Raw genomic sequence first — 26,933 nt, 5'->3', positions numbered from 1 at the left:
GCCACCTGCCTCCTCCGTGGCTGCGGTGGGAGAGAGCACGAAGCCTGAGTTAGACTTTTCAGGGCTGCTCAGAAATCCTGTAGTTGCCCTCAGCTGCCACAGCGGCCAAACCTGGGCTACGCTCATTTCCACACTTCTCCTCTCAGCATATGACTGCACTACTCACTCCACAGAAGGAAAAACAAAAAAGAGCCACTGAGTGGCTCTGGAAATTTAAGAACCTCACACATGTCCTCTCCTGACCAGACCTGGGCTCTTGATTCATCTCTTTCAGGTCTTTTCCTGCCAAGTCATACTCCTTTTGCATCTTCACTCTTTCCCCTGTGTTCAAATATCCTAAAATCCACACCACCTTCCTCCAGTAAAACAAAAAAACAACCAACCAAAAAACCCACAAAAACCCACTTAGCTTAGCTTTCCCCTGAAATGGCTATGCTCTTTTCCTTCCTCCACTGTCAAATCTCTTAAAAATATCAAATCCAGGGGATCCCTGGGTGGCGCAGCGGTTTGGCGCCTGCCTTTGGCCCAGGGCGCGATCCTGGAGACCCGGGATCGAATCCCACATCGGGCTCCGGTGCATGGAGCCTGCTTCTCCCTCTGCCTGTGTCTCTGCCTCTCTCTCTCTCTCTGTGACTATCATGAATAAATAAATAAAATCTTTAAAAAAAAAAAAAATCAAATCCAGGGATCCCTGGGTGGCGCAGCAGTTTAGCGCCTGCCTTTGGCCCAGGGCGCAATCCTGGAGACCCGGGATCGAATCCCACGTCGGGCTCCCAGTGCATGGAGCCTGCTTCTCCCTCTGCCTATGTCTCTGTCTCTCTCTCTCTCTCTCTCTGTGTGACTATCATAAAAAAAAAAATTAAAAAAAATATCAAATCCAATTTTTTTCCCATTTCGCACTCACTCCTCAATCCATTTTCATTGCGTTTCCAGCCCTATCTGAAGCTCTTTACAGAGTCATTACTGCTTTCCAAATATAAGGACTCTGTATGAGCTCTATAGCATGATTCTGGTCTCTCTTCTTGACATCTTCCTCCTTTCTTTTATGAGTCTTCTTGACCCTCTGGCTGCTCCACCTCAAGCTCCTTTCTTCCCAAGGATTCCGTCCTAAAGATTTCCCTTTGTGCGAGTTCAACAGAGCTGTCATGTCCGATTCCAACCCTCTCCTGGCCTCTGGGGCAGACTGGCTGTGTACAGTGGCAGGCACATGTCCCCCATATTAGTTTCCTTTTGCCGCCACAGCAAATTACCACAAACTTAGTTGTTTAAAACAATACAAATTTATTATCTTACAGTTCTGGAGGACAGAAGTCCAAAATGGGTCTCAATGGGCTAAAATCAAGGGCTGGCAGGATTGTTTTTTCTGGACATCCGAGGGAGAATCTGTTCCCTTGCCTTCTCCAGCTTCTAGAGGCCACGCTGGTTCTCGGCACGTGGTCCCCTCCTCCATCTTCAAATCTCTCCCTGAAACTGACTCGACTTTCTTGCCTCAGTTTCATTTATAAGGGCCCTTGTGATTACACTGGCTCCACTCAGTCCAGAATAACCTCCCATCTCAAGATTAGCTGGATAGCAACCTTAATTCCATCTGCAATCTTAATTTCCCTTTGCCATGTAACAAAACACATTGAACAGGTTGTGGGGATTAGGAGGTGGACATCTCTGGGCGTGGGGAAGAGAAACATTACGCTGCCTACCATCCCAGCTAGACAGGACAAGAAAGAAAAGGCAAATATGCAAATGATAGCTGGAACTTTAATGAGGTACCAGATTGGACTAACATAGAGCCAAGGTAAGAACAGTGTGGAATGGAAAAATATTTGTGGGAAGAATTGAATGAGGGCTACAAAGGGACAAAATGCTGTCTGTACATTCTAGGTTTCTTTTTTTTTTTCTTTCTAGGTTTCTAAAAGAGAATTACTCTGCATTTTATAGGACAGTTTATGTTCGTCCCTGACAAATCTCCCCGTGCTAAAATGATCATTTCTATTTCTGGAGCCTTCCCGTATCAATCCCTTAATTTAGAATCCTTTGATAAGTCCAAAGATATCTTTCAACCTTCCCCCAAATCTTCAGGAACTTTAAAATGAGGAAACCTAATAATTTTTAATATGCAGGAACAGTCCTAAGAATATGAAAATATGTTTGATTTCACTCACAATATACAAAATGCTAAAACTACTGTGAGATACCATTTCTCACATATCAGATTTGCAAAGGCTTTAAAAATGTGATAACACAATTCATTTGGGCAGGCCATGGAGAGACAGACACTTCCATATATTACTGATGGGAATGCAAACTTGTAGAACTCCTGTGAAATTTGGCAATATCTAACAAAAGTATACCCGCATTTATCTTTTGGCTCAACAATCTAGAAATTCACCTCTAGAAATTCATCCTGAAGACATACTTCCGACAATGTGAAAATACAGATGCACAAGATAATTCACTGTAGCACTGTTTGTAATGTTCTCAAGCTAGGTGCTCATACATATGAAGGCTTGAATAAACTGTGGCACTTTTGCACGATGGAGCACTACACACCTGTAAAGCAGGATGACAAAGAGCTCTATGAAGTGATAAGTTGTGATTTCAAGGATATATTATTAAAAAAAAAACTATGTTAATTTTTTTAAATTTTTATTTATTTATGATAGTCACACACAGAGAGAGAGAGGCAGAGACACAGGCAGAGGGAGAAGCAGGCTCCATGCACCGGGAGCCCGACGTGGGATTCGATTCTGGGTCTCCAGGATCACGCTCTGGGCCAAAGGCAAGTGCCAAACCGCTGCGCCACCCAGGGATCCCAAAAAGCTATGTTAAGGTAAAACTATCTCTAGTGTGGTGCCCTCTCCTTAAAAAAGAAGGGCAAATAAGAAAGTACATATGTATATGTTTATTTCTGCAAAAAGAAACTTCAGAAGAGTAAGCCAGACACTAGTGAGATTGGTTATCTATGGGGAGTGGGTGGTAAGAGATAGAAATAAAGGAGGAGAGAGAAGTAATATATTTTTAAATATATCTTTTGTATAATTGTGATTTTTGGAAGCATGTTAATGTCTTACATAAAATATGCAAAAGAATGTCTTATGTAACTCAGGGGCACCTGGGTGGCTCAGTCGGCTAAGCCTCTGTCTTTGTCTCGGGTCATGCTGCCAGGGTCCTGGAATCGAGCCCCATACTGGAGTTCCTCCTTGGCGGGGAGCCTGCTTCTTCCTCTCCCTCTGCTTATGCTCTCTGGCTGTCTATCTGTCAAATAAATATTTTTTTTAAAGATTGTTTTATGTAAAATAAAATGAAAAATGATGGGAATCCTAAAATGGAAAAATAAAAACACCTAATTATATTCCAACTGAAGACTAACCACACTGATGCGGGGTTAGAGAGCAGATATCAACCCAAGTAGCTTTGTTCCCAAATAACTTTTTTTTAAAAAAAAATAACAACTCTAGAGCACTGGGTGTTATACTATATGTTGGCAAATTGAACTCCAATAAGAAAATAAATCAATAAATAAAAATAAAACGAGTATCTTATGTGCAAAAAAAATAACAACTGTTAACTTTTTTTTTTTTTTTAATTTTTTTTTTTATTTTTTATTTATGATAGGCACACAGTGAGAGAGAGAGAGAGAGGCAGAGACACAGGCAGAGGGAGAAGCAGGCTCCATGCACCGGGAGCCCGACGTGGGATTCGATCCCGGGTCTCCAGGATCACGCCCTGGGCCAAAGGCAGGCGCTAAACCGCTGCGCCACCCAGGGATCCCACAACTGTTAACTTTATTAACAATACAATTCACATCTCATAAAATTTATCGAACGTATACAATTAAGTGGTTTTTATTATATTTAGAGTTGTGCAATTATCATCACAATCTATTTAAAATTTTTCTTTCATTACTCCCTGAAAAGACTCTGTAACCATGAACAGTCACTCCCTATTTCCCCCCAACTGTCTCACAGCCCTAGGCAACCACTAATCTATTTTCTATCTCTATAGATTGCCTATTCTGGGCACTTTCATATAAATGGAATCACACAATATATGGCCTTTTGTGACAAGCTTCTTTCAATTAGTATGTTTCAAGGTTCATCTATGGTATAGCACATATCAGTATTTCATTTCTTTTATGGCCAAATAATATTCCATTGTGTGGCTATATTACCTTTTATTTCTCCACTCACCAAATGATGGATGAATGGTTGTTTCCATTTATTGGTTATTGAGAATATGCTATGGACATCTGCACACACATTTTTGTGTAGAAATATGTTTTCATTTCAGTGATTTTTTAAAAAGATTTTTAGGGATCCCTGGGTGGTGCAGCAGTTTAGCACCTGCCTTTGGCTCAGAGTGCGATCATGGAGACCCGGGATCGAATCCCACGTCGGGCTCCCGGTGCACGGAGCCTGCTTCTCCCTCTGCCTATGTCTCTGCCTCTCTCTCTCTCTGTGTGACTATCGTAAATAAATAAAAATTAAAAAAATAATAATAATAAAAAGATTTTTATTTATTTGAGACAGAGAAAGAGAGAGAAGCACAACTGTGTGTGGAGGGGCAGAGGGAGAGGGATAGCCCCCCCAACTGAGCAGAGACCCCGATATGGGGCTGGATCCCAGAACCCTGAGATCATGATCTGAGCTGAAGGCAGACTCTTAACCAACTGAGCCGCTCAGGTGCCCCTCCAAGTGATTTCTGAAGACAATATTTTGACTATTTTCCTTCTGACAACAAAGAATTATGAAAAATATATGTAATAGGCTTGTTTTTCACAGAAAAGGTCAGAAACTCTGAAATAAACTTCTGTGTACTCTAGAATTAAGTAAATATCCTGAAGCAAGCAGGAACCAGGTATCTCGGAGAGAAAGTAATCATAAATATGAAAAGAAGACTAGAATGAACCCTGTGGAGTTAGGTTGAACTTGGAGATGTTACTATCAACTCATGATTTTTTTAAAAAAGATTTTTTTTATTTATTCATGAGAGAGAGAGAGAGAGAGAGGCAGAGACACAGGCAGAGGGAGAAGCAGGCTCCATGCAGGGAAGCCCAACATGGGACTCGATCCTGGGTCTCCAGGATCATGCTCTGGGCCGAAGGCGGCGCTAAACCACTGAGCCCCCCAGGCTGCCCTCAACTCATGATTTTAATGTAGACAGATACATAGGAATAGAAACACACATAGATATAAATCCTAGTTCTGTCTGCTGAGAGGGCCTAGAAGTAATGATACTCCAGTAACAATGAACACCTCTAATGCCCAGAACTTAGTTTCTAAATATCATTCTCTACTAAAATGAATCCAGACTTCTCAAAGAAATGGCTGATTTCAAGGCTGGGGCAGAAAAAGCACAAGTTTAGCCTGGAACATCTTGTTATGCCAGAATATAAAGAATGTTTGAAGAATGATGGGGTCATATCAATAGGACATAGAAGCCAACTTGAAGGGGCTCCCACTAGCCAAATCTGGGACAATGTGACCATCAAAATAAATAATGATAGTGATGGATTATAAGCCACTGAATAAAATAGAAATTCATGAGTCCAAATTGATATAAATAAATGAATAATTAAATAGAAAAGAAATAAAATACATAGGGGAGGCACCTGGGTGGAACAGTCAGTTGAGCATTCAACTTTTGATTTCAGCTCAAGTCATGACCTCAGGGTCATGGGAATCAAGCCCCGTGTTAGGCTCAGTGAGGAGTCTGCTTGGGATTCTCTCTCCCTCTGCTCCTCCCCCTCTCCCATTCACACACTCTTGGGCTCTCTCTCTCTCAAATAAATAAATAAATAAATAAATAAATAAATAAATAAACAAATAAATCTTTTTTTAAAGTTTAAAAAATAAAATAAATAGGAAAGCAAAGCAATTCCTTATATTACAATGCCAACTGAAAAACCTAAAAAGAATGATGGATTTAGAAAATTGCCACCTGGCAAACATAATATTAATTGATTCAGGCAAAGATCATCAATGGATGCTGAAATTAATAGGTAAAAGTCTGATAAATAACAGTATATTTGTTTACTATTAAAGTATCTCCTCATAAAATACTTATTCAGTATAAAGGGAGAAAAATAGTAACTTTGCAGTGGAGAAATTGGAAGGCAATTGTAGTACGCCAGAGTCCACTCACAACCAACTCAGGAGCGGCACATCTCTTCCCAATTTTGTGCTCAGTGATGACATAACAGTAGCTTGAAATTGGCCATTATGGAATATTTATACCATGGAAAGTGGCAAATATTACATATCAGGGCTTTCTCTCCGTTGGATAATCCATTGTTAGATACTTACCCAAATGAGAGTGGATCGAAGTTACTACCACCAGACAAGCTAACTTCCGTGCCTCTGACACTGCACACCAGGGACACAGCATCACTTCTGCGGTATTATGCCAAAAATGTATAACCTCACCCGATGATGGGAAAGTATCAAACAACGAAATTGAGAGACATCCTAAAAAATAACTGGCCTGCATTTGCAAAATATCAGAATCATGAGACAAAAGAAGAATGTGCTGATTCACTTTATAGGTCAACTTGATTCAGCTCGGGGATGCCTAGATAGCTGCTAAAACATTATCCCTGGGCGTGTTTGTGAGGCTGTTTCCTAAGAGATTAGCATTTGAATTGGTAGCCTGAATAAAGATCGCCCTCACCAGTGCAGCTGAACAGCTTTAAAAATACATATATATTTTTAAAGAATTTTAGACTAGGAAAAAAATTTGTCATTAAGATCATCATTGGGACCTTGACTGGTGAAATATGAATAAATCTTTTGATTATAATATTATGGCAATACTAACATTCTGATTTTTTAAAAAAATATTTTATTGGGCAGCCCGGGTGGCTCAGTGGTTTGGCGCCACCTTCAGCCCAGGCCCTGATCCTGGAGATCCGGGATCGGGTCCTGCATCGGGCTCCCTGCAGGGGAGCCTGCTGCTCCCTGGGCCTGTGTCTCTGCCTGTCTCTCTGGGCCGCTCATGAATAAATAAAATAAATGAATAAATAAAATATTTATTTATTCATGAGCGACCCAGAGAATGAGAGAGAGGGGCCGAGACACAGGCCGAGGGAGCAGCAGGCTCCCTGCGGGGAGCCCAGTGCAGGACTCGATCCTGGCACCCTGGAATCATCCCCGAACCGAAGGCAGCCGCTCAACCTCTGAGCCACCCAGGCGTCCCTAATATTCTGATTCTGACCTTTGTACTATGGCTACGTAAAAGAATGCCCCAAACGCCTGCAAAAGTTTTTTTTTTTGCAAAAGTTTTTAGGGGTTAGGGCGCATCAATATGCAACTTGTTCTCAGTAGGTTCTCAGGAAGAAGGGGAGAAACTTTTCTTGAGGGGAAAAAAGAAGATAAAGCAAATGTGCCTAAACTCTTAACAGAAGGGAATCTGGGTGTCGGATGTGCAATTCTTTGTGGTATCCTGGGCACTTCTCTGTAAATTTGAAGTGATCTTAAAAAATTGAAGCTGTAAGGACAAAGCCAGGAAGGCCTAGGTGTCCTGTGGCCGCAGGCGGCGGGCCCCCAGGCCGGAGCTCCAACAAGCAGCGTCCACCGCGGGAGCCGGAGCCTCGCAGCTCCACGCTCCGGGCCCACGCGGGCCCCTTCCACACCCGGCCTCGGCCCGGCCTCAGAGCCCGGCAGGGCGCTGACAGCTCGCCAGGTGAGGGCTCGCCTCCAGGTGCCCCGGCGACCCGGCCCCGTGCTGGGACCGTGGCCCGCTTTCTTCCTGACTGGGGGCCCCGAATCAGGGAGTGGGGCTCGCAGCTGCAGAGGGAAGCTGGGAGCTCCCCAAGGCAGAATTCAATAAAAGCAGCTTCTTCAAAGCCTTCACGTTTCCTTCGTGGAAAACCCAGTGTTCGTGGTCCAGGTGCGTTACCGTGAGCTTCCAAGCAGGGGACGTGGAAACCTTGGCCAGGACCAGCTGGCCACGCCTGCCGGGATGGGGGGGTCCCTGGGCTTTCCCATCGTCAATCAGTGGGCAACTGCACATAGACGTGTGCTGGCCTTACAGAGCCTCTTCTGATCCACAGCTTCCTGCTCCAGGAACACCAGGGGACAGACGGCAGGTGGCGGGGTCCGCCCAAGGTATGGTGCTTCCGCCACTTACCATGTCACGTCTTCTGCTGAAAGCTCATTCATAGGATGAAGCCCTCATACTTGAATTTTTAGGTGAAAATGGTGGGTTGCACAGCTAGCGGGCTGAGGTGCTTGCTAAACCGTGGTGATTGGGATTATAGCTGCTCTTGCGAGTTTCCTCATTCCTGTGTAGACAGGGAAGATTTTTCCCATTGTCTAGCATAGCACCTGTACGTGATCGGGGCTTGGTAAATATCTGAAGGACTTTATATAATGCCTGACACATTCTGAAGAACTGCAGTGAGCATTCTTCCATCACCTGTAAATTGGGAGGTAATTTTGCCCATGTTGGCACTGCCATCATCCTGTAAAATATATTTTGTAAAAGTATTCTTGCTTTGTGGAGGAAGTTCTGAGGTTCCCAATAATCTCAAATGCTGAGCAGTGAAAGGAGACTGAATAACCCACTTAGGATCTGTCTTTACTCTGTATTCATGGAATCTGATTATCCTCTCCTCTTCACTTTTACCTCTTACCCCAAACAAAATGGAAGGATTCCATAATGAAAAGGGTGAAGGAAACATGACTGTTCAACTGAGCAGACAGGCAGATCAAGCAAACTGAAGACAGATGAACACATAATCAACAACATATTAGGAGAGGAAATGGATTTTTTTTTTTTTTTGGTAAATGGATTTTTAATGATTTCCAGCAACCACGTTTATCCCCTCCTGTTACTGAAGAGAAAAATGTCTTCAGATAACCAGTGGTCAGCAGACGAGGAAGAAGGCCAACTCTCCCGACTGATCAGGAAATCTAGAGACTCTCCCTTTGTCCCCGTGGGTAAGTGCAGGCCTTGACTGGATGCTGGAGAACTGACGGTAATAACAACGCCTTACCCGGTATCTTTGAGGAACGAATTGTTTTAGGTCATCGATTTTTTTCAGGTAATTGAAGCCAATCCCCCTCCAGGTGAGTGAAACTTTCAGCACAATTTCTAGTATACGGCAAATCCCCAGTAAATGTTAGCTATTATTATTATCATGAAGCTTCAAATCTTATTTATTTAACCCCTCTCCATTAGAGGTCTATCTCAAATTACTAATTCCGAGCCACTCTAACCGGAGTAGATTGGATGAACTTTAATGCTTCTGTGTTGACTCCAGATCAGCAGCAGCAGCTTATTATCTTGAAAGTCTGTTAGTGATCGCGATGGATACGTCTCTCTGTCCTCTAACTCCAATCTTTAAGTTCTTGTGTCTGATGTTTACAGATTTTTCTGTCCCTTCCATTGAGGTTGAGTACAATAAAAAACTTCTGCTCCTAGTATTTTGTGGCACCAGAAGCTAGATACAAAGTTTAAAGGAATTGTGAGTCACTTCAGAGCAAAGAAGCTCTGAATGAAAGCGAGGGCTACCGACCTCTCTGCACATCTCAGATCATGCACTTTGTGATGTTCATGTTCAATGGCCCTTTTTGCTGGTTCCCTGATGTGTTCCACATGTTGAGGTTGATGGTTAAGCAAACTCTAGATTAAAGAAATGTAATTATAATTAGACCTGGAGTCAGCCTCTTTATCCTTTCCCAGCATAGTCTTACTAGGTTTACATTTAGTACAAACACTATGTATGTGGACGTTAAAAAAACAAACAAACACAGAATCTAAGCATCAATATCATTTTTAAAATCTAAGCTTTTGGGATTCCTGGGTGGTGCAGTGGTTTGGCGCCTGCCTTTGGCCCAGGGCGTGATCCTGGAGACCCAAGATCGAATCCCACGTCAGGCTCCCCGTGCATGGAGCCTGCTTCTCCCTCTGCCTGTGTCTCTGCCTCTCTCTCTCTCCTTGTGTGTCTATCATAAATAAATAAAAATTAAAAAAAAAATCTAAGCTTTTGGCAGCCCGGGTGGCTCAGCGGTTTAGCATCACCTTCAGCCCAGGGCATGATCCTGGAGACCTGGGATCGAGTCCCATGTCACGCTCTCAGCCTGCTTCTCCTTCTGCCTGTGTCTCTCTCTCTCTTGCTCTGTGTCTCTCATGAATAAATAAATAATAAATAAAATCTTTAAAAATAAATAAAATCTAAGCTTTCTCTTTCTTCTTTTGGATGCTAAAGCTGATCTAAGCATTATTACATACTGCAGCCTTGACTCTTTACTGGTGTTCATTTGGTCTGGAAATTACTAAAATAACTTATTTAAATGAGACTTACATTATGTAATAGTTAAACTTACATAAGTGATTAATACCTTAAAACCTTCTGGAGAGGGATGCCTGGGTGGCTCAGCAGTTGAGCATCTGCTTTTGGCTCAGGGCGTGATCCCAAAGTCAAGGGATCGAGTCCCACATCGGGCTCCCTGCATGGAGCCTGCTTCTCCCTCTGCCTATGTCTCTGCCTCTCTCTCTGTATCTCTTGTGAATAAATAAATAAAATCTTTTTTATTTATAAAAATACAAAACAAAACCTTCTGGATAGTATGTCATTAGGTTTCCACTGTCCCTGCAAATCTAACAACTTCATAAGTGTCATTATTTGCATATTAAAAAGAATCAAAATTTTGCTTTACAGTGATATGCTGATTATTTTACTTTTATTTGATTAAAATTTGATAATAGCACCCATAAGAAATAGAAGCAAATAATGTTATGGTGATTAATTCATCTTTCTTAGCATTTTTAACTAGAAAAACAACTCAAAACTTGGTGCCACTTGAACAGATCACTATCATAAACAGAGATTAATCACTCTGCCTATCATAAATTAAATTATTTTTCCAGAGACATTTAGGGTGATTAAAGTAGAAAGATTAAAGTGTTTTTAGCCAAATTCAATTACATACAAACCACAGAGACACTATATGGAAAACAGTAGAGGTTCTGACTTTAATCTCCAAAGGAAACAGAATCAATTTAACTAAGAACAGAGCCTTGATTTGATAAGGGGAAAGAATCAAGTTTTTGCTAGAAAAATAAACAATAAAATTTGAATAAATATTGTTGAATAGTTTAGCTATTGTTATTCTAGTAATATCTACTTTGTCTTTCCTGCTATACGAGAGTGCCCTGTGCAGAGAATTTACAGAACATTTTTATTTATCTTAAACAACTTCCATCATTATAATCTATTTATATTGTTTAAAACTGTCATATGATCACTGTTAAGGTCTGTGCATACACTGTATACATATTGAAATTCTGTGTTGATGACTTGTTTTTGCTGCTTCCACTTAACATTTTCATATGTACATTTCTGTGTACTTCCATAATTTTTTCGATAGCTATTTTTTCCTCTGTTTCGGCCATTTCAGTTTGTTGTTGTTCAGTTTTTGTTGTTCTTGTTCAGTTTTTCTTCATACTTACTGTAGCCATAAACATCTTTGTGTCAACCCCTCAATGTTTCTTTTATTTTCTTGGAATATGAATTTCCAAGGCAGGAAGCACATTCAGTTTAATACCACTTATTGTATATTTCCAGGATTCTTAAGATTTGGCTAAACTTACAGAGCTTTCAGCATCGTACCTGTTTGTCAATGTGCCTACCATTGTTTTATTATTGTTTTTTGCTATTCTTGTCATTTTAATTTTTATTTCATGTGCTAATCAGACTATAAAATGTACATGTAAATGCAATTACTCTCTTACTTCCATCTATTAAATGGACTCAAAAAGAATAAATATATCCTCACCCACCCATAAAAACACACATGTGCCAACATAACTAATCAAAACTTGCTATCCTACGTAAATATCAATCACATATCTATATATTACAACAAACATATGGAAACTTAAATTAAAAACATAACTGCTGGGACACCTGGGTGGCTCAGCGGTTGAGCATCTGCTTTTGGCTCAGGGCGTGATCCCGGATTCCTGGGATGGAGTCCCACATCGGGCTCTCTGCATGGAGCCTACTTCTCCTCCCTCTGCCTGTGTTTCTGCCTCTCTTCCTGTGTCTCTCATGAATAAAGAAATAAAATCTTTAAAAGAAACAAACAAACAAAAAAACTGTAGCACCATTCACAATCACTCCAAAGAAAATTGAATGCTTAGATACATGTTTAACATGTATATAATCTGTATGCTCATTACAAAATGTTAATGAAAGAAATCAGAAAGGAGGGGCAGCCCCTGTGGCGCAGCGGTTTAGCGCCGCCTGCAGCCTGAGGTGTAATCCTGGAGACCCAGGATGGAGTCCCACGTCAGGCTCCCTGCATGGAGCCTGCTTCTCCCTCTGCCTGTGTCTCTGCCTCTCTCTCTCTCTCTCTCTCTCTCTCTCTGTCTCTATGATAAATAAATAAAATCTTAAAAAAAAAAAGAAATCAGAAAGGACCTAAATAAATATAAAGACTACATGTAGTATAAATATACTAAATATACAGTAAAGAAGATTACACATATAAATATAAAGAATATATGTCAGTTCTCCCCAAATTGATCTGTAAGTTTCATGTAATTCCTATCAAAATCCCAGCAAGGTTTTTCATAGATAAGACAAGCTTATTCTTATTCTAAAATTTACATCTGAAGGCAGAAGTCCTAGAATGAGGACTCCTGGGTGGCTCAGTGGGCCTTGGGCTCAGGTCATGATCCCAGGGTCCGGGATCCAGTCCCACATCAGGCTCCTGCAAAGAGCTGTTTCTCCCTCTGCCTGTGTCTCTGCCTCTCTCTCTCTGTGTCTCATGAATAAATAAATAAATCTTAAAAAAAAAAAGAAGTCCTAGAATGGCTAAAACAATCTTAAAAAATAAAAAAAAAAAAGGATAAAGTGGGAGAAATCACTGTACCTGATATTGAGGTGTACTATATGGCTATAGTAACGAAGACAGTGTAGTGCTGCTGGAGGGATAAACAGATCAACAAGATAGAAGAGAGAACCCCCAAAATAGACCCATGCTTTTATTATGCAAATTTTTCTCTACTTTTTTTTTAAGATTTTATTTATTCCTGAGACACACACACACACACACACACACACACACACACACACACACACAGAAAGGCAGAGACACAGGCAGAAAGAGAAACAGGTTCCATGCAGGGAGCCTGACGTGGGACTCGATCCCTGGTCTCCAGGATCATACCCTGGGCCAAAGGCAGGCTCTAAACCGCTGAGCCACCCAGGGAATCCCAATTTTCTCTACTCTTATGTCAAAATATGGCATTTTGTCTTTGTCATTTTCTTGTCTACTTTACCTTCATTTATTTATTTATTTAAAAAATATTTTATTTTTTTTTTTTATTTTATTTATGATAGTCACAGAGAGAGAGAGAGGCAGAGACACAGGCAGAGGGAGAAGCAGGCTCCATGCACCGGGAGCCCGACGTGGGACTCGATCCCAGGTCTCCAGGATCGCGCCCCGGGCCAAAGGCAGGCGCCAAACCACTGCGCCACCCAGGGATCCCTAAAAAATATTTTATTTATTAATTCATGAGAGACACACACAGAGAGGCAGAGACACAGGCAGAGGGAGAAGGAGGCTCCTCCACGCAGGGAGCCGGATGTGGGACTTGATCCCGGGACCCCAGGATCACGCCCTGGGCCCAAGGCAGTTGCTCAACCACTGAGCCACCTAGGCGTCCCTACTTTACCTTCTTTTAGATGTTATGAATATGCTATTCTGTTTTCTTCTAGTTTTTGATATTTTTGTTTTGTTTTTACACTTAATTCAGAATTTTTTGTAGGGTCTGATGTGAGATACAAATCCAAGTTCTCCATACCAGAAAATTGTACCAATGGTATATATTAAATCACTATTCCTTTATTTGTTATTTGGTTATTTGATTTGTCAGAAATTAAGTTCTCACAGTTTTTTTTAATTTTATTATTTTTTTCTCACAGAGTTTTAAATCTCTTTCTAGAATGTTTCCTATTCAGTTGATCAGTTTACTATATTTAGGGCCAATTATGTAGGATTTTGGTTGTCACGGCAGTATATTCACTATTCCATAGGGAATACAGAAATACTTGTGTGTGCTTCTGGAGTTTTCTAGAGTCACAGTTCTTTGTGGAGTCACATACTTCTTGTGCAAATATTCACACCTTTTTATCTCATTAAAATTTAAATCTCATTTTTATAGATCAAAATTTTTATCTCTTTACTAGATTTACTCCTGATTTGATAACAAGTAGAGAGGAGTAAAACCAAACATTTGAAAGCAATAGGTGCTGGGATGTTTGGTTGGTTTGCTCACTGGCTTAGTGACTTGCCCCCAAATAAAAACCTTTCACGATGCACAATATGAAATCATGCCCCAGGAACATTAGAAATTACATGATTCAGGATTTTCTGGGAAGAGTCAAAACTGAAAATATTGAATCCATAAGTGTTAAGGGTCTATTTAAAAACCTGGTGGATCAAATTCAGCATGGTTCTTCTTAAAGTATTCTTTGGTATCTTGCCTGCTTATGTTCCAAGTACTGATCCAAGTACAGTCCTCTTTTCAGCTCTCTAAATCTTGGGGACTCTAGTCTACTATTTACATAACCTCTACTTTTTTAATTCACAGGAATAGCAGGCTTTCTGACTGTGGTGTCTTATGGTCTTTACAAGTTAAAGTACAGAAAAGATCAGAAAATGTCCATCCATCTTATTCACATGAGAGTTGCTGCCCAAGGATTTGTTGTAGGAGCTGTGACTCTAGGTAACCTACTTAATTTGTGTCTTATGTTCAGCTGTCTTTGAGAATTTTTAATTTATTTTATTCAATCATATGAGAAAATGAGTATTGGGTCAAGATCAAGTTCTCATCACAAGAAAAAATTCTGGAACTATGCACGGTTACAGTTGTTAACTGATTTACTGTGGTGATCCTTACAATATATGCAAATAATGAATCATTACTGGAGCCCTGAAACTCATATAATGTTGTAGATCAATTATACCTAAAAATATTTTTAAAAGGTAGAGAATTTGATTTAGAAAAGGTAGAGACCTAGGTTATGGGTTCTGTCATCTTGTACAGTGAAAGGAGCAGTGAATAGTTTGTACCTTACATAACCCAACGAAAGTACTGGTTCTAGATTCCAGCCTTTATTGCTCACCTAAGTGCAGCATAGTTCCCAGCCTACTTGAACAGCAGATATAATTATTAGTGTAGCTTAACTGGGAAGAATACATTTTTAGAGTCCACAAGTCTCAACAACTGTTCTCCTTTTATTCCCAGTCTGAGCAATAGGCAAACCTTTTTAAATTAGTCTATAAATTAAGCAATACTTAACACAGTCGAATCCAAAGAGCAGGTATAAAATTATCTGGTTAATTCTGGTTATAACAATGGCTAAATCAACAGCTAAATCAGATAGTTCTAACCAGAAGTCCATTTCGGGACCTAAATTATCTAACTTCCTTGTTGTCTACAATAATGAGAACAAGTCACAGTGTTCTTAGGTCTCCTTCATGCTGTGCAAAGTAGAGTCGGCCTAAGAGTAGGTCTAGGATTATAGACTGATGGGTGTGAGGCTTGCCTATAGGGAGTTACATGGTAATTATCTTATAACCATGAGCTGTGCTATGCAGGTGTTGAAAATACAAGGAACTCCACTACAAACTGAAAGTGCTCATTTTCATCTATTTTAGCAAACATCTATTGAGCACTTGCTATGTGCCAGGCACTGTACCAGTCTAGAGATACAGAGATAAGACTCAGTCCCTACACTCAAATTGTTTAGTCTCCTTAGGGAGATCAACCAAGAACAAAAGACAGTATAAAGTCACAGATACTATGACAGAGATAGCACAGGTTGCTATGGAAGCACAAGAACAAAGGGGGGGGGCGCATTTAATTAGTGCTGAGAGTCCAGGGGAAGCTTCCCTAAGGATGTAAACTATATGAGCCAAGCAGATGCAGGAATTAGCTAGGCAGAGGAGATCAGGATTCTAGACAGAGGAAAAAACAAAGGCCCAGAAGCATGGCACATTAGTGGAACTCCATGTAGCTTCGTGGTAAGTGAATCAATCAAGCAGAGCTACTACTAGTAATATATCATAAGAGATTTATTATAGGCATTATGTAATTGTGGAATTATGTAACTGTGAGGCCATTGCGTATATATCAGTACCTGGGGCCTGAAGTGAGCAGGGCAAGCACTGAGAATGAACAAGGATATGTAAACTGAGGGAAACAGAAAAATTCAGAACCTGCAAGGGTGACGTGGAACACACAGAATGGACTGTTTGGAACCCTTGTGGATTTCTCACCATCTCTAAGCCTCTAAATTTGAGGGTGGGAGTGACAGAGGGGAAAAATGATGCCCTTCATCTTGTAACTAAACATGAATCTGGCCAAGGAGTCAGAAAAGGTGAAGGAGGAAATTCAGCAGAAGCCACAGTAGCTGTATTCCGAGTTGTTGCCACATGCCAACAAAGTGGACCAGCAGATAAGCAAAAATATCCTGCAATACTGCCTTCCAAACACAAATGAATTTGGCTGCTGCTTCACTTCTACCTTCTAAATCTTATGCAAAATGTCCCATCTGTAATAACTCAGGGAATAAAAGGAAAGGAATTCTGGAAAATATACAGTTTGACACAATACAAATTCACCATTGTCTACCCCTTGTCACCTTGGCATCTATACACACCTCTTTTAATACACTTAACTTTGAAATAAGACAATGGCAAAACCAGCAATCCAATGTATAACCAAAAACATGCTAATTCTCTCCCAAAAGAGGATACAAAGTCCCTTTATCTATCTTTGAGTGGTGCTGATTTGTCTTTGAGCAGAGTCACATTCCCCTTAGATATCCTGTAAGCTAAATCCTGAAATATAAGGACAACTATTATTAACAGTTCTTACATTCGATGGTAGGTAAATGGAAGTGGCAAACAGGAGAAAAAATGGTTAATGTATACACAAATGTATTCAAATCAAAATAAGGAAGGAATATTTATAGCTACCAAACTTTGTTTCTACAACTGGCCGGATGGTCATGGCTGGTGTTATAACCATGTTCTTCCACTAGCCATTTCATACTCCGCTTGCCTTCAGCAAGCACCTTGGCTATTCATGGTTATTTGACTGGCATGGTGACCCATACCTTCATTCCTAAATGGCCTAGTCATTAGCCATCCTGCTCGTACCGGGTATAGTTTTCCAGTGTCTTTAATCACAGGACATGGGAGTACTAAAAAAATGCCCCCAGAAGATATGCATTCCAGACACTTACCTCCTTCCTCTACTTTTGTATAGTATAGTAGAAACCTAATTTCCACTTAATAGGTCAGATCGATGCAATGGACTAACGTGATATCCTGTGGATTGGAGAGATGATCAAGGTCCTTGCAGACTAGATTATGGCATCGACTAGAGACTTTAGGCAGCCCTGAGACTGAATAGTGAAAGTATACTCTTGGCCCAACCATGTGAAAGCAAACTGCTTCTGACTGTCTTTATTAAAAGGTATACAGATGGGGCTCTGGGTGGCTCAGTGGTTGAGCATCTGCCTTTGGCTTAGGTCGTGATCATGGAGTCCTGGGATCAAGTCCCATGTCGAGCTCCCTGCATGGAGCCTGCTTCTCCCTCTGCCTTTCTCTGTTTCTCATGAATAAGTAAATAAAAACTTTTAAAAAAGGCATACAGAAAAAAACAATCAACTAGATTAATAGCTGCAAACCAAACAGCAAATACATTTGTACGGATATGCTCTAGCAAAGAAAGCATACCTGGACAGCAGCTCCAATCAGAGTGATGACCTGATTATTTAATAGAAATTCATTATCATTCTCCAAGTTCCATCTGTCTTCTGGCCAAAGAGGCAAATTGAATGGGTATCTTGTAGGAATCACCACCCAAGCATCTTTAAAGTCCTTGATGATGGCACTGTTCTCTACAATCCAACTGGTAATGCAGTAATGCTTTGGTTTTTACTCTTTGGTAGATAGAGGCAAGTAGAATGGCTTACGGTTAGCTTTCCTGACCATAATAGCCCTTACACCATGGGTCAGGGAACCGATGTGAGGATTCTGACAGTTGCTGAGTTTGTCCATTCCAATTACACATTCCAGAACTGGGGAAATAACTCAGGGACCCACCAGGAGAATGGACCCAAAGCAAAACTCTACTGACCACCTGACCTCCATAAACTCCTAGCTTGACTGCTAAACCACTCTAATTCTCCAGGCATTAGTATCAATTCAGAACCAATATTTAATAATAATCTCCTACAAATGGCGATTATTTTCCCTTCCTTGTGCACAGGCACCTTGGTGAACGGCCACAGATCTCACTAGGGAAGGTGAAATGGAGTACTTACAGTACTTACATACTTACTTAAGTATGTACAGTACTTACATTTTTGGCTGTGCCACAGGGTCTTAAGGAGATGTGATCTTTGCTTTATTCAAGGGACTCTGGGTCTGTGAAGCGACTCAAATCTGGGAATTCGTCAGGGGGCCATGGCTGTCTACTGTGATGATTCAAGTGAAACTTCCACTCATCAAACCTAGAGTTTTCCTGCTTATCTGCTGCCCACTACTTTCAACTCTAGGGACACCATAATCAATTAGCCAATGCCAAAGACCTTTGTGGCTTAGACTATGCTGATTACTGTTTAGTCTTTGCTGCCCATTACAGTAATCATACGTTGTCTTTGTCAACTAAATGATGACACTTGACCCCTGCCACTCAGGATCCCATCATCTCCACTGAATTCAGAGAGCCTGGTAATTCCCACTGTCAATTCTGTCTTACAGAAGGTAGTCACCACAGAACTCTCTAAGGATATCAGGGGCTCCCTTCACAAATGTTATTTCTCATAGCCTCAGGGAAAGAAATAGATATATTTATATTTAGGAGATGAGTGAGCAGGATAAACCCACTTTAACATCCCAATCTCCCAAGCCTTTGGATACCTTCCTAAATGGGAAAGTTTTTCAATCTCAGTACTACTGACATTTTGGACTGCTTATTCTTTGTTGTGGAGGGCTGTCTTGTGCATTGCAGGATGTTTAGCAGCATCCCTGGCATCTACCCAGTAGATGCAAATAGCACCCACCCACCTCCAGTGTGACAACCAAAAATGCCTCCGGACATTGCCAGATTTCCCTGGGGAAACTGCCCCTGTAAAGAAGAATGACTGCCAGTACAGAATCACTGCTGTACCCTGGAAGTATACCAAGAAAGCTCTGGCATTTCAACTTCATTTAGTGGAGATTACCTCTCAGTCCAAGTTTGAGTCATTCTCAGGAAGGAGTGGAAAGCAGTCTCAGTCAGATACAGGAATTCAGGACCCCGTTTCACTGAAACCTGCCCATATGTTCCCATCCTAATTTTTAGGATCCCACTCTTTCCAAAGCAATGCCTTAACTTTGTGAGGTTGGGAATTTTATTATTGTTGTGATTAATCACTAACAGGATTAGTTTCTGTGTATGTTTTCCAAAAATATCAGCCTCACAGCTATGGGAGCTGAGTTCCTTTCTGGAAAGTCATAAAGTTTTCAGGTCCCTCACAGGACCTGGATTAAGGAGTTAGAAGCCCTGAACTTTGTTTTGGAGCTTCATTTTGTTCATTTTGTTTTCCAAAGTTCTCCAGTACACTTAGAAGAAACCAACCTAATTATACTCCTTATTTCCATTAAATGTTCTGTAAGAGTAAATACCTCATCACCCAAAGCCTGTTTTTCTTTCTTTCTTTCTTTTTTCTTTCTTTCCTTTTCTTTCCTTTTCTTTCCTTTTCTTTTTTCTTTTCTTTTCTTTTTCTTTTCTTCTTTTCTTTTCTTTCTTTCTTTCTTTCTTTCTTTCTTTCTTTCTTTCTTTCTTTCTTTCTTCTCTCTCTCTCTCTCTCTTTCTTTTAAGATTTTATTTATTAGAGAGAGAGGCAAAGACACAGGCAGAGGGAGAAGCAGGCTCCACACAGGGAGCCCTACGTGGGCCTTGATCCTGGGTCTCCAGGATCCCGCCCTGGACCGAAGGTGGCACTAAACCGCTGAGCCACCCGGGCTGCCCTGTTTCTTTTTTTAAATGAGGTCATTGGCATGGTCCTTTATTTTTCTAAAGATTTTATTTATTTATTCATGAGAGACACAGAGAGAGAGGCAGAAACTCTCAGAGGCAGAGGGAGAAGCAGGCTCCATGCAGAGAGCCCGATGTGGGGCCCGCGGGATCATGCCCTGAGCCAAAGGCAGACGCCCAATCACTGAGCCACCCAGGTGTCCCCCAAAGCCTGTTTTCTATAGGCACCTGATTAAGGTTACCTATAGGTGACAATCTTAAAAAAAATGTTTTACTACTGCATGCCATGGACTGTTAGCATCCTCTGTACTACTGAAAAAAAAAAAAAAAAAGGCCATTAATATCTTTAAATCCAATCAGCAGATGACACAGAACCAATTCAGAGAATCTATTCTCATGGTTATGTGACACAGAACCAATTCAGAGAATCTACTCTCATGGTTATGTTCCTCTGGAAGGTTCTGTAACCAAAATCTTTATCAGTCACGCAAAACTACTAGGAGTGATATAAAAAGGGATTTATTATAGAAATATGACCTTAATCAATTTTAAGAGCTGGGTAAACAGTCCATGTTAGACTGTTGCTTATGTTTCTAAGGCTGGAGCCTCAAGTTAGCAAGGCAGCAGTTGGGAAGGAAAAATAAACTGGGATCTTCAAGGAAGAGCCAGAACCCACAAAGAGAAACCTGAGTCAGTCTCTTACTGACTCCAACTTTGATCATGGTGTGAGCTGTAGGAGAAGCTGATACCCTCTATCATGGAGCTCATCCACTAGCGTAGGAGCCAAAGAAGCTAAGGGAGGATATGGAGAAGGAGCTGAAGGATCTGTGGGTCTGACTGCTGCCTAACAATGGCAAGGTGAGCCACCAGATAAACAACAACATGTAAGTGGTAACAGCACCTGGTACCTCACACCAAACCTTCCAAGCGTAAAAAGAATATAGCACCTGCTGCTTCACCTTCAAATCTCAAGCAAAATGTCTCTTATGAACCAAACTAACCCAGAAAGATGCAGGGATGGGAATCCTGCAAAAAAATAAAAAAATAAATAAAAAAATAAATAAAATAAAATAAAAGTTACAGCCTGGCTAAACTGGTATAAAAGCAAATCCCCAATAGATGTATATGGTTGCAAGCTGAGGCGTTACAAGATGTTGTGAGCCAGTGAAAGATTTAAAGAGGGGAGTAATGTAGTCAGAATGGCAGCTGAGAAAGGCCTGCTCAAACACAGGCAATATGAAACTGTTTAAACAGAGGGTCACACTAGGAACAAAAACTACTATCATAAAAATCAGGACAGTGATTATCTATGGAAAGGAGAGGGAGGTGTGGTCAGAGAGGGAAACCTTGGGTGCTTCTAGGATGCTTGCTCTATTCTGTGACCTACAACTCCAGGTATTCACTCTACAACTGTTTGTTATCTGGTCACTTAGACTGTGTTTACCATTTTCCGTGCATATTATATTTCACTATGAAAAAAAACGTAAAGAGGAAAAAATGATTAGAGATGATTTGTAAAGCAGGGGAGAAAACAAAGATGGAGAAGTCAATTAGATGATGAACTGGGTTTGAATTAAAGTGGTAATAGTAAAAATGGAGAGGAGATGGGTTCTAGAAACATTCAAGATTCAGCAACTAAGTGTTTGGGAAAAGGAAGGAAGGAAGGAGGAGTCAAGGATGATTGCGAGGTTTCGGTTTGGGCAATCAGGTAAAAGATGTGCCTTTCACTAATGTAAAGAATGAAGAAGGGCAGCCCCGGTGGCTCAGCGGTTCAGCGCCACCTTCAGCCCAGGGCGTGATCCTGGAGATAGGGATCAAGTCCCATGTCGGGCTCCCTGCATGGAGCCTGCTTCTCCCTTTGCCTGTGTCTCTGCCTCTGTGTGCCTCTCATGAATAAATTAAAAAAAAAAAAATGATGCCTAGGTGTCTAGGTGGCTCAGTGGTTGAGCATCTGCCTTTGGCTCAGGGCATGATCCTGGGGTCATGGGATCGAGTCCCACATTGGGCTCCTCGCAGGGAAACTGCTGCTCTCTCTGCCTGTGTCTCTGCCTCTGTGTGCCTCTCATGAATATATTAAAAAAAAAAAAAAAGAATGAGAAAGAACAGGTTTAGTGGGAGGATAAGTACATGTTGGACAAAACAATAGCTAATAGTTAATGAGGGTTTATGATGTTCAACCGATTCTGCTTTATATATCACTATTTCATTTAATCTTTTTTTGCAGGTAAACTTTATTATTATTATATTTTTATTTCATTCCAGTATAGTTAACATATGTGTTATGTTAGTTTCAGGTATATACTACAGTGATTTAATCTTTTTTTTTTAAAAAAGATTTATTTATTTATGAGAGAGAGAGAGGGGGGAGAGAGGCAGAGACACAGGCTCCGTGCCAGGAGCCTGACGTGGGACTAGATCCCGGGACTCTAGGATCACGCCCTGGGCCAAAGGCAGGCGCTAAACCGCTGAGCCGCTGAGCCACCAAGGGATCCCTACAGAGATTTAATCTTAATAAATACCTCTTTCACACCACCTGGTATGCTGAAATACAATTCAATAGTGATGCCAACCACCTGCAGCTCACCTTAGATGCCACAGGTTTAAGGAAATCGTTCCCAGAGACTGCTGTTACTGCAGACACCAGGCACTGGGGGGTCCCCAGGCCACCTGCACTTCTGACCAACTGGCTGCAAATTCAGGGGTTCCAAAGACTTCCTCAGGTTTGATATTTCACTAGAACAACTTACAAACTCAGAAAGCTCTATACTTATGACTACAGTTTGTTTTTTAAAAAGATTTTATGTATTCATTTGATAGAGCACAAGGGGAGGGGTGTGGGGGCTGAGAGAGAGGGAGAAGCAGGCTCCCCACTGAGCAGGCAGCCTGATGTGGGGCTCAATCCCAGGCCCTGGGATCATGACCTGAGCCGAAGGATCCCTGGACCCCTGGATCATGACCTGAGCCGAAGGCAGACACTTAACTGACTGAGCCACCCACGTGGCCCCAACAATTACAGTTTTATTAGTTTTATACTCTCTCCCTATGGAAACAGGGATGCCACCCTTCCAGCACATCTATGTGTTTATAAACTGAGAAACTCTACTGAGCTTCAGCATCCAGAGTTTTTATTGTGGTTTCATTATGTAGGCATGATTGACTAAATCATTGGCCCCATGACAGAACTCAAATCTCCAGTCCTATTCCCCTCCCTGAAGGCCTAAGAACCCTTTAATCATATGGTTGGTCTTTCTGGCATAACCAGCCACATCCTGAAGTTATCTAGGAGCCCACCATGGGTCACCCCATTAACATAAATTCAGGTATAATCCAAGGGGCCCCATGAAGTAATACAGATATTTCTCCACCTGGGAAATTCCAAGCATTTTAGAAGCTCTATGCCAGGAACTCCGGACAAAAACCAGACAATGTCTTTATCAACAATACCCTATGAGGTAGGTCCTGTTACAATCCCATTTCCAGAAAAGGAAAGGAAGGCTTAGAGAGAAAAACTTACAATCTCATGGGCTATCTACTCCAGAGCCTGAACTCTTAATTTTATATTATACTGACTGAGGTGCCTGGAGTAGACATCTCCAAATTAGAGTACTCATACCCTAGGAGTTAGGGTTAGGGTTAGGGTTAGGGTGTGGGTATGTGGGAAGAAAATATTTTTATCTTAAACACAAAAAAGCTTTACTCCTATATAGACTGGCCACAGTACGCTTATATTGTTTATAAATAAATGAACACTCTGAGGGGCATGCTCCACTTATTTATGCACAATTCAAAAGTTTGGAGGCCACCTATCTGTGCGTGTGGAAACTTCACATCTAGTATAATGAACATATGGGTCTCACATTCAGAAGAGAGATCTAAGTGCTTATCAGTGAAGCAACAGATATGAATGAAGTGAGAAAAGAGCTGAGTTCAGAACTCCAGCGAATACCAACATTTATGAGGTAGGCAAGAGATAAGAATTATCTTGGGTCTAAGAAGCACAGGGAAATGAGTTTTACAGTTCTCTCTGCATCTGAAAATGTTATTTCCATAGATACCACAATGCTTCAAGGAAACATGTTTTTGCCTTGGATTTGATACATCTGTGACCATTGTAACTACTATTGGGTTAGAAATAACCTGTGCAGACAGCTGCCTCACTTGGCTAAGGTGTGCAGATAAGAACAACTAATTTATGGATCATTTATTCTCTTTGCACTCTTTGAAGACACTAACAAGCGGGCGTCAGAAAAAAAAAAGGCAGAAGGAAAGGAAGTAAAGGATTTGGTTTAGACAGCCTACTAGAGAGCTGATGTCTTGATAACTGATAGGGCCACGGGTGGGAGGTGAGCAGATTCCTTAGCTGGCTTTGAGTATGAACTTTGGTCAACATTCCTGCAAGTAGAGGTAACCACTCTATCCCTAGGGCTATTTCCCCTGACTGCCTATCCCTACCTGCCTGGCCCTGGGCCCTGGGACCACGGCTTTGTGAAAGACCTGTAGATATCTATCTCAATGCCTTAACTCATAGCTATTTCACCCACTCGCCTGTAAACCTCCAGAAGCAAGGATTCAATCCCTTCACCTTTGTTTCCCTCGAGACACAGAGCACAAGTAGATACTAAATAGAGAGGTGTGCTGAATTGAGGCGTCTATTATTTCTATCTTCTCATCTAGTCAAATCTCCCCATTCCCTAACTTTTTTACCAATATTTTAAATTCAAATTCTAGGGTGGCATAGTTAACAGTATAAATTTGGACTTAGATTTATATCAATCTTAAAGGGCTTTTTTGGGGTTGTCTGGAGCCACTTAAATGATCCAAGCCAAAAGTTAACAAGATTTGTTTGTTTATTCTTAAATTGAGGGATAGTCTTGGAAAAATACAAGTGGAAGAAATTCAGCATTTGTTTTCCATAGATACCATACTGATCTATATCTTTTTGTTTCTAGGTGTTCTCTATTCTATGTATAAGGATTACATCAGACCTCGATTCTTCAATGCGTCCAAAAAATGAAGCTACACATAAGACAAGAAGGCTTCTAAAAACTATTATGAAGAATAAAATTTCAATATGTAGCAAATTATTCTACAGAAGTATGAGACAGGATTCTCATAGCCTTCTATAGTAAGTCTCAATTGTTACGAAAGTTGATTTCCTGGGACACCTGGGTGGCTCAGCGGTTGAACATGTGCTTTCCGCTCAGGGCATGATCCTGGAGTCTCAGGGTGGAGTCTCCTATCGGGCTTCTTGCATGGAGCCTGCTTCTCTTGTCTCTGCCTCTCTCTCTGCCTCTGTGTCTCTTGTGAATAAGTAAATAAAATCTTTAAAAAAATTAAATTAAAAAAAAAGTTGATTTCCAAATCAATAATTATAACTCAAAAATATCGTTGTCTTTCTGAACCTAGGACATGATTTTCTTTCAGAATTATTATTTTCTAGTTAGTGGCAGAAAATAATCTGTATTATGCCAAACTAATCTGAAAATTAGAAGTTAGTTATATAGTGGCTACAGAAAAATTATCTGTATCTGTATTAAATATGATACTCTATTCATCACCTAATTCTCTCCAAATAGGGCAAGGTAATTAGAGCTTTTGTAAATTCCTTTTGAGAATGGGAAACAATTGTATCAGAGGAGAATGGTCATGTTGTTATTTAAATCTGGTTTACTACTGTGCACCTCACTCTTACCTAAAAACTTGACTATGTAGTCACAAACATAAATGTTTAACATTTAAATATCCTTGTATTCACTTTTTTTTTTTTAAGATTTTATTTATTTATTCATGAGAGACACAGAGACAGAGAGAGAGAGTCAGAGACACAGGCAGATGGAGAAGCAGGCTCCATGCAGGTAGCCTGATGTAGGACTCGATCCCAAGACTCCAGGATCATGCCCTGGGCCGAAGGCAGGCACTAAACTGCTGAGCCACCCAGGGATCCCTGTATTTACTTTTATACTCCTCAAAAGTATATCTAGGAGCACAAAGGTAAATTTCTAAAAAATCTGATAACAAAACAATATAATTTTGCAACTTAATATCTAAAGTCTGCAGGGCACGTGGATGGCTCAGCAGCTGAGCTTCTGCCTTTGGCTCAGGTCCTGATCCTGGGGTCTGTGAGGAGCCTGCTTCTCCCTCTGCCTGTGTCTCTGTCTCTCTCTCTGTGTCTCTCATGAACAGATAAATAAAATCTTTTTAAAAATTAATTAAAATGTAAAATCATCTATGTAGAAAAATTAAGAAGCAGGATACTCCTCTATCCACACTAGCTTGGGTCAACAGGAGGAGTCATTGCAGGAAGACCCTATATATAGATTATATACGGTACCTGAATGTGCACAACACTTCTGGGGAGAAACTTTGGTGTCTTCATATCAATGTTTAAAACTTCTGAGAAGGCGGGGGATCCCTGGATGGCTCAGCGGTTTGGCGCTTGCCTTTGGCCCAGGGCGCGATCCTGGAGTCCCGGGATCAAGTCCCACATCGGGCTCCCGGCATGGAGCCTGCTTCTCCCTCTGCCTCTCTCTCTCTCTCTCTCACTCTCTCTCACTCTCTCTCACTCTCTCTCTCTCTCTATGTCTATCATAAATGAATAAATAAAAAATCTTAAAAAAAAAAAAAAACTTCTGAGAAGGCTATTTTCATGAACTACTGTAACCCGATGCTTCACTTGCTGATTAAACTTTTCATTTGCCTAGATACACTCTGACCGCCTCTTATATTAGGTGGACACACAGTTCTGTAGCAGCAGCTGCCCCATAACTACTATTTAATTGCATTTCTCTGACATTCTGGATATACGTTGTCAGAGCATCCTTTTACAAAATGACTCTATTATGTTAAGCCCCAGAAACTGAGTAGGTATATGCATCTAGGTTAATCTT

At 41.0% G+C, this 26,933-nt stretch overlaps 1 protein-coding gene and 1 long non-coding RNA gene across 5 annotated transcripts; one reads left to right on the top strand and one right to left on the bottom strand.

Moving 5' to 3' along the window:
* Positions 1-1,735: 1,735 nt before the first annotated feature.
* On the bottom strand, positions 1,736-12,264 carry LOC140617091 (uncharacterized). Its single transcript, XR_012017340.1, has 2 exons — positions 6,303-12,264; positions 1,736-3,252 (listed from the first exon to the last, which is right to left on the bottom strand). It is a non-coding gene; the product is annotated as an uncharacterized lncRNA (long non-coding RNA).
* Positions 8,014-25,127, top strand: HIGD1C (HIG1 hypoxia inducible domain family member 1C). Of its 4 annotated transcripts, XM_072797917.1 has the most exons (4): positions 8,014-8,102; positions 8,806-8,936; positions 14,602-14,736; positions 24,996-25,127. In XM_072797917.1, the coding sequence occupies exons 2-4, from the start codon at positions 8,843-8,845 to the stop codon at positions 25,058-25,060; spliced, it is 294 nt and encodes a 97-aa protein (XP_072654018.1). In that variant the 5' UTR covers positions 8,014-8,102; positions 8,806-8,842; the 3' UTR covers positions 25,061-25,127. The 4 variants fall into 4 exon arrangements, 2 of the variants coding, with proteins under 2 accessions (XP_072654018.1, XP_072654017.1); XM_072797916.1 differs by lacking the exon at positions 8,014-8,102 and having other exon boundaries at positions 8,772-8,936; XR_012017339.1 differs by lacking the exons at positions 8,014-8,102; positions 8,806-8,936; positions 14,602-14,736 and adding an exon at positions 15,866-16,037.
* Positions 25,128-26,933: the final 1,806 nt, after the last annotated feature.

The sequence above is a fragment of the Canis lupus genome, chromosome 25 (assembly GCF_048164855.1).
Source record: "Canis lupus baileyi chromosome 25, mCanLup2.hap1, whole genome shotgun sequence".
In the NCBI taxonomy this organism is placed as follows: Eukaryota; Metazoa; Chordata; class Mammalia; order Carnivora; family Canidae; genus Canis; species Canis lupus.
The sequence above is the reverse complement of the archived record's forward strand: the minus strand, read 5'-3'. Positions and strand labels throughout refer to the sequence as shown.